A 7,951-nucleotide genomic window follows, 5' to 3' on the forward strand; every position below is an offset into this window, starting at 1 on the left:
TTCCTCTTCAATAAATCAGCCTTGCGTCTTTCTCTATCTCAGTGACACACACATGTACACACACACACACAGACTCACATACATGCTTGTAAATCTGAGCTAGAGTCCCAACTTCTATTTCCATGTAATATTTGCCTCCTGTCTACCTCCAGCACACCTTTCCCTGCTTTCTGTCTTTATGTCATTGTGCTCCTCATCTTCAGTAAGTCCTCTTTCTTTATCCGTATCTCCTATGTTCGCACTCGCTTAACCCCCTTTGTTTCTTCTTTGCCTTTTTTTTCTTCATATTTTTGTAATATTACTATCTTTTTCAATCATTATGGTTTCTTTTTTTATTATCTTGAAGTACCTGAGACAGTCATTTATCAAATGTCCATATTCAATCATTGATGTATTGTGTGGTTGATCGCGAAGGATGTGTGGATAATAATATGTATACATATATATATATATATATATATATATATTTTGTTACGTCATTAGACAATCATCATATATCATGATCAACAAATGAAATGGCCAATAGAGCATCCTCTGACACATGCGTGTTCCACTAAACTAATTGTTACTCTCTGTGTGAGATATGGAGTTTTTCTTTCTCCTAAAATTACAGACAGTTGTGAGTGTTCATCATCAGACTCCTAACCATCGATATAGCTGGTAATGTGTTCTTTTTCCTTTCAACTGGGCCAGGTTCAGTCCCTCAAAAAGAGGCCCTGAAACAGTGCGCACATGGAACCTTTCTGTTGTCTGCACATGCGCTGCAATGCCACTGAAACCTACGAGCACAAGTCCAATTCAAGTTGGAGGAAAAATGACAGAGAAACTTTTTATCATGTCGTAATCTTACGTATTTATCTAAATGTATCAGTTTACCTCAAAACAATTGTCAGAATCCTTTTAAAATCTGCTTTTCATAATATATGTGGGTTATTAAGAGCATAAAAATGAAAATGCTAAATTTTCATCTTAAATTTTTGATATTCTATAAACAAAAATGTAGGTAAAGATCACATAAATTCAGCCACATTTTGGTTAATTGTTTGGAAAACTGAAAAAAAAAAACAATCTATGACATTAGGTTGTGTTCCTACTACTTCCTACTGTTAATAATAATTGTCTTTAATTATTTTTGTTTTAAATTTACAGGATAAAATATTATTGCTAAAACTCCACAGCTGTTGAAACATCAGCTGTCCCACATTCAGGTAAAATGGACCAACTGATCAGCTTAAAGGAGCCACTCAAACAAAAAAATGACATAGCTTTTTTTTCAGAATTAAATCAACTTACATTTAAGAGCAACGTCATAGAAAAATTAAAATTTTAATTAATTAAACGTTAATAAAATATGACATATCAAGGCCTATTGATACAGAAACAAAATAGTAATATAGGTCTACAGGTTTATTCGATTAAAAAATAACATTAAATCTGATGGAGGCTATCACCAAAATCAAAAGATTAGATACTTATATATATATATTGTATGTAAGTTACAGGTTAGTGTGCATAATCATAGACCAAACAAATTAGCATAAACATATACAGTGCAGAAGTATACATACATTTTCCTCAAGTTGGGCAGTTTCTTGAAAGTTCCCGTCGCCTCCAAGGAGGTAATATCGTTATCATTTAACCGCCTAAAAGAGAACAGAGAAAAGGAGTAAAACAACAATTGTTTCACAAAAAAATGAGCTTCACATATGCAGAGAAAAGCTGCACGTCAAGATGGGTCTGCTGCAGTAAAAGGTGGTGGACTTCACGTGTATGTACAGGCTGCAGCACAAAATGAATGAGAGAAAAAGAAATAAAAGAGAGAAAAGGGACCACCAATGCATCTTTTCAATGTGGTCATCAATATCCACATAGCCTCAAGCAGAGAGAGAACAATTTGAGGGACAGACAGCTGCTTTATTGAGGTAATTTGTACTAAAAGGCTAAGAGGACGCTCTGTGTGAAAATGTTTGTGTGAAAGCAGAACAGGGGAATAACACCAGACTAAACTCCAGCTCAGAGGGACACTTTTAACAAGAAATGACCCAAACTTAATACTTATTAAATCTGAAGCCCCTTGTTGATTTTAAACAAGTATTGGCACTTCTTCCCCGATGTTCATTGAACAGACACAACATCTGGTCTCCACACTGGCAGCTGCAGACACCAAACGAAACTGCCCAACATGTGTAATTGAGTACAAACAGTTCTCCAAAGAATGATTACACACTGAAACCTCTCAAGGCTGATGTCAAGGGTTTTCCTGGCCAGCTGAAAGAGCCGTTAGGGAAGACAGAAAGACAGGCAGATGAGGGACAGGGAACAAAAAACACTATATAAGCTTTCAGATGCACCAGCAACTCCTCTGATTTCCCCTGATGAGGCAGGTTACAGGGCAAGGCCGACGCTTTGTTTGTGTGAGTGTGTATTTCTCGAAACATCGCTGTTGGATGTGCTTTTTAAAGGGAAACAAGGGGAGTCCTAACCGAGGAAGTTCTGGAGTTTTCTCTATCAGAACCTTCAGTTTTCCACGAGTGGGGTCAAATATGACCCCAACCTGAATCAATACATTTTTTGTATTAAACTTAAGACATGGATTAAACTTTGGTAGGGCTGTGAACATTAACGAATTAACGCACATGATTAATCAAAAAGAATTAACGCATTAATAAGCATTAACCCAAATGAACTGAATAAACAGTCCTTCGCTTCAACTCAGCGGTTCAGGCTTCCACGGTGTATTATCCCCCTTATGCCATGGTCACTTACTAAAGAAATAAATATTCAGTTTTTAGTACTTTATTTTTGCTATTTTTGTGGTTTAGATCACTTTTTCACAAAAAGGTCATATTGTACAAATTCATTTTACCTGCTAAAACATTGTAACTAATCGTGATTAATCCCAACAGATAAAAAGTGCGATTAATCAGTTTTTTTTTAATAAATTGACAGCACTAATTTTCATATTGTGATTATTTTCAGATAGTAATAGGTCGCAAAATACAGAGACTTATAAAAAATTATAGCGATTTATCACGATTAATTTTTTCCAGGTTTGCCAATACATAGTTATTTTTTTTTAATCAATTCCCTAGTATTTGGTTCAAGATTATGATTTTTATCACTTTTTGCCACAGTGGTTCAAAACAATCAATCTTTTATCGTCAATCTATTGTGTTTTACTGTTTGACTATCGGGTACAAACAGAACACAACTGTTAAATTGTATACCCACATGTACACCCACAAACGTCTTTTCTTTTCTGAATGTTTGCAGCTCCTACATAAAAATGCCCTTTTTTGAGATAAATGTGGAATTAAAAAAATGAATACTTCTATTTTCAAACATTTTAAAGAATAAAGTATTTTGACCCCTCTAATGCATCAAAGGACGAATCAAAAACATAATTTCTGACATTAGGTACTTCAACAATAACCAGAAAATAGAAGAGTATAATTAGGAGGATAAATGGATTCACAAGGAGCATCAGGCGATCAAAAAAACAAATGAATTTCAGGTTAATGGTCTGTAGAGAACAGGAATTATTAGTTAACTCTGGTGTCAGGAGCTGTTCTTGGTAATGGACAGTAAAATCTGGATAGTTCATCAGACTCGGTTGGCTTGAGCAAGAAATGTCAGGAAGTTTCACACCTTCATTTGATTTGCATTGCTCTGACATTGCACTTCTGAGCAGATCAAACCATCTGGAGAATGTCACGCCGTTACAGCAGCTGCTTGCGTGAAGGTGTTATCGCCTGAAAATGTGCGCTGACTGGAAAGAAAAAAGCTAGAGGACGACAAAACCCAGATGATCTTCAGGCCTGAACTAACAAGTGTCCAGAAAGCCTTGGTTTGTATTTCTTCACATTTAATTAGGAGGTTTAATTTTTCTATTTGAGATAAAAAGTTCTGGCACCTCAGTTCATTTTTACAAAATGTGTTTTTTTAGATGCAAAATCTTGCTTTTTTGGGGGGACATGGGTAAGCTTGAGTTTGCCTACAAACTGAAACTTGGATGTGAATGCACCATAGGGTTTATCAAAGGAGATTATGTCTATTTTGTGAAGAAAAACTTATTTCTGTATCATTTATAAATCTCATGACCTTTTTAGCACGTCTCTCGTCACTAATAAGACCCTAACTTCCATTTTCTTTTGTCTGCTTTGATCCTATCCATGTTAGTTCACACTCTGTCAATAACTTTACAGAACCTTTCTATTTTAGGCAAAATGTTACATTTTTACTGCATTGATAGCAGTCACAAAGCATAGACTCTTTTCTCATGACGTCACACAAAATGCCGATTGTGCAAAATTACTTCCAGTTATTTATTATGTCTATGGTTTAGAACAGCAAAGCTGACAGCTGGACTCTGCTTAAAGCAGTTTTACGTAAATAACCAAACCACTTGTAACCGAAATTTGTAAAATTTTTGTTTTATAAATGTCCTATCAGGTTGTATTTGTTTTATCCTCTTGGATCAGATGTCAGTATTCCTCCAGCAGAACTCTCCACAGCTGCTTCCCCAAAATCATATGGATTTTGTTAAACGAGTCGGGATTATTTCTCTCTAACAACCCGGTCATAGTTAGACGAAGGTTACAGGAGCTTCATTGAATGCTGCTTGTTTGATTATGAAGGTATTAGGGCTTTTCTCTTCTAATTTATGCTAATGCTACTGTTAGCTTTCCACAACGGGGATGAGACGTAGAGCTGTCGAAGATCTTTTCTTCCCAGTTAAAGTTGCTTACATTTCAGTGTTCACAAAATCACTAAAAATAAAGCTAAAGTCAGACATTTTCAATGAGTCTCACAATTAAGAAAAACTAATAACCGTTGCATTATTTTCTGACGTACAGTAGCTCCCCCTCGCTGTTGCTCATAACCATGTCTGATCACTGTGGGATAATACAGGTAAACAAGGATAAAAATAATTTGTAACCATCAAAAAAATATTCCTAATTGTAAAAATAGGAAAACTTAAAATACCCCAAAAAACAATAAGTACCTCATATTACAACAACTACATTTAGCCTTGGGTGGAGTTAAAACATGCGCAACCAACATGCAGAAATGTGCATCTTAGCTCCACGTATTACGTGAGTCCAACATGAATTATCATCAGTTTTTGTGCTCGATTGCACTTAAAACACGTGTGAATAAAATCAAGCTAAATAGAAACTGTTAAAAAAAAAATAGAAATGGTTAGAATAATATCTGCTCAAGTGAAAGGTCGATATTTTCAATAAAACCTCAAATATTGAAGGATTATTAAAACTTGTGTTTTGATTTGTGAACGATCTATAACAGGAAATGAAAAGTTCTACAGGACATTCATAAAAGAAAAAAAATTACATTTAGTTTTAGACAGTTCAACGAATGTTTATCCTGTCAGATGTGTTTTGAATTTTGGCCCCTTGTGTGATTGAGTTTGACACCCCTGCACTAAGAAGACCACACACTGATGCACACATTAAGGACCATTTGGTGACTTACAGGTCTGTGGTGTACTCGGGGATGTGTGGCGGTATTCGGGTCAGTTTGAGGTTGGAGCAGTCGACCACTGTACCCTCGCAGCGGCATTTCTCCGGACAAACCAGATCCTGAAAGCACTCGCCGCTCAGACGGCTGCGGTAGTCCTCTTGACCTGATGGCGAGGGAGGAGGGACAGAGACAGCGATGCATAAGAAGGGAGGAGGAGGACAGAAATGGGATGTTTGATTGAGAAAAGAAGGGAAGTGAAAGAAAAAAAGAAATTCAATTAGTGTGGAAACAAAAACATTTAGATTAAAAAGGCAAACGAGATAAACCTAAACTTTAGATGTCTAATTAAAAAACAAAAATGTATATTTTACATTTGGAGAGAAAATGTTTATTGAAAAATGTCAATAGTTTAAAGGTATGATAGGCATCCTGTCTGAGTAGATTCTGCTTTTTCTTCTAAATGAATTTGTCAAAGGTTACAGAATGTAATTAACCAGCCAATAATCATCCCCTTGTAGGGCATGCATGAAATGAGAAAGCAGGTTGTTCATGTTCCTGTAGCATTTCCCTGCACGGGGCTGACGCACGGCGAGAGATTTCTGCACGGCTGCTTCTGCAAATCAAATTGCCGAACAGACATCCAGGTGGTTTCATACAATCAGCTTGTAGGTAACTGTGGTTTAAAGCAGGATGTTTTTGCTTAACAGGGTGAGCCAGAGGCCACTTCTGTTATTTAGATGTAATGCGAGCATATATCACTCATGATTGTGAGCGCCTGTGGAGGAGACCTGGCTTAAATCATGCAACAGTTTTGTTTGTGGCCCACATGCTGCTCCCACTTTGTTTGTCTATCTGCTTTCTGTCAGTGTAACCTTTGGAGCCTTGCACTGTTCTCCTGATCGTACTCTGGCAGAAACGACTGTCTTTGGTCTTTTCTGGCCCAAACTTCTTCTGTTATCGTGCAGAGAAGTCAGTTATCATACTTGAATTCATGCTCTGCCTATTTTGTATTAATCTTTTATAATGGTTCTGTTCTTACAATGGATCCATTTGCAGGAGTAAAGCCTCCAAGCTGACCGCTACACTAATGTCTTAGTCACATGCAACTGTACGAGTGCTGCAGGTTTTTTGGGTTGACCGGGCCCATTTAGGGTCATAGATAGCGTCTGCATCTTGACCCTTGTACTATCTTATGGGGTCCAGATGACTTGACCCTTATATTGATGTGTGATCCCTCTCATGAAAAAGGTGGAGAGGATCTTATGTCTGAAATGGACATCAGTGAAGATTAAAAAAATCTTTAAAAAAAACAGTTCAGCGTGCACTTTTGTGGGGTCCAGATGACCCCACTTTTAACATAAACATTGCATACCACAAGGGTTAAGGTGAGGGCCTTGTAGTTCTTTTAAGGCTCATAAAAGTAGAATATAGCATTGTCGTGTGAGTGGTAAGGATATTGTTAAGTATTTTTGTAAGAATACTGCAAAAATACACATATATATGACATGAGAAAAGAAATATTATTGTACACGTCCTAACAGCCGAGTCTAATTCTCAGTAAGGTCCATGTACTGGTTCCTTACTGACCACACCCAAATGCTCACATGGAGTGAGCACATGATCCCCAAGTTTCTGTACGATGCCCTCACTTATTGCGCTCTGATTGTCTAAATTCCTAATTTCTAAGAGTCAGACAGCACACAAGAAGCATGCAGTTTTCTCTTGCACAACACTAACGGGCTCCCTGTGGGGTGAGTAAGGTTAGGGGGGGTGAAAAAATGAAAAATCCATACAACGTGGCTTTGTCTAACCTTCTTACCCTTAAGCTGCGCTCACGCATCTTCACTGGTGTCGGTGTCAGATATGAAATCCTGCCTCCTTTTATCCCCTTTTGTCATGAGAGGGATAACATGTCAATGTAAGGTTGGGGTCATCTTCACCCCATGAGATAGCACAAGGGTTAAGTCTGTTTTAGGATTCTATTTACAAAACACGTGTTGAAAGTTAAACAAGGATGAAGTTTGACCTCAAATTTTGTAGCGATGTTTGGGTGGTGTTTCCTTTTAATTCACCAAAGGGTTTGAAAATGGATAATGGAGGAGAAATTAATAATTACAGTTGGATTGAATTCTATGACATCAAGGCCAGATCCGAATAACCCTACGGCTTCTCCCTACCCCTCCATTTGTAGGGACATTGGCGCTTTAGTGATATCCAAAACTCTTTTTTTGGGGGGGTAGGGACTTGGAGCTATGTATCCCTCAACCACGAGGGTAATTTGTGTTGCACTCGCCATGGATTAGACACATATTTCCTCATGTGTGTGTGGACTGAAGCACAGAAGTTTATATGTATATGTAAGTAATGACTTTTTGTTTTAGAATGACATGTTTTAAGTTTTAGAACCAATGTTGTTATAAAATTTCTGAGTTACACGCTTACGTAGATGACCATCGACTATTCATGACGT

At 37.2% G+C, this 7,951-nt stretch overlaps 1 protein-coding gene across 2 annotated transcripts in view; it reads right to left on the bottom strand.

Moving 5' to 3' along the window:
* slit3 (slit homolog 3 (Drosophila)) overlaps window positions 1-7,951 on the bottom strand; it is a 301,951-nt gene that overhangs the window by 56,601 nt on the left and 237,399 nt on the right. For both annotated transcript variants that reach the window (XM_024283656.2, XM_036214006.1), the window contains 2 exons: window positions 5,494-5,644; window positions 1,569-1,643 (listed from right to left, as the gene is read on the bottom strand). In XM_024283656.2, coding sequence (XP_024139424.1) covers window positions 1,569-1,643; window positions 5,494-5,644 — 226 coding nt within the window. The remainder of the gene's footprint in view (window positions 1-1,568; window positions 1,644-5,493; window positions 5,645-7,951) is intronic.

Source organism: Oryzias melastigma, linkage group LG10, assembly GCF_002922805.2.
Source record: "Oryzias melastigma strain HK-1 linkage group LG10, ASM292280v2, whole genome shotgun sequence".
Lineage (NCBI taxonomy): Eukaryota > Metazoa > Chordata > Actinopteri > Beloniformes > Adrianichthyidae > Oryzias > Oryzias melastigma.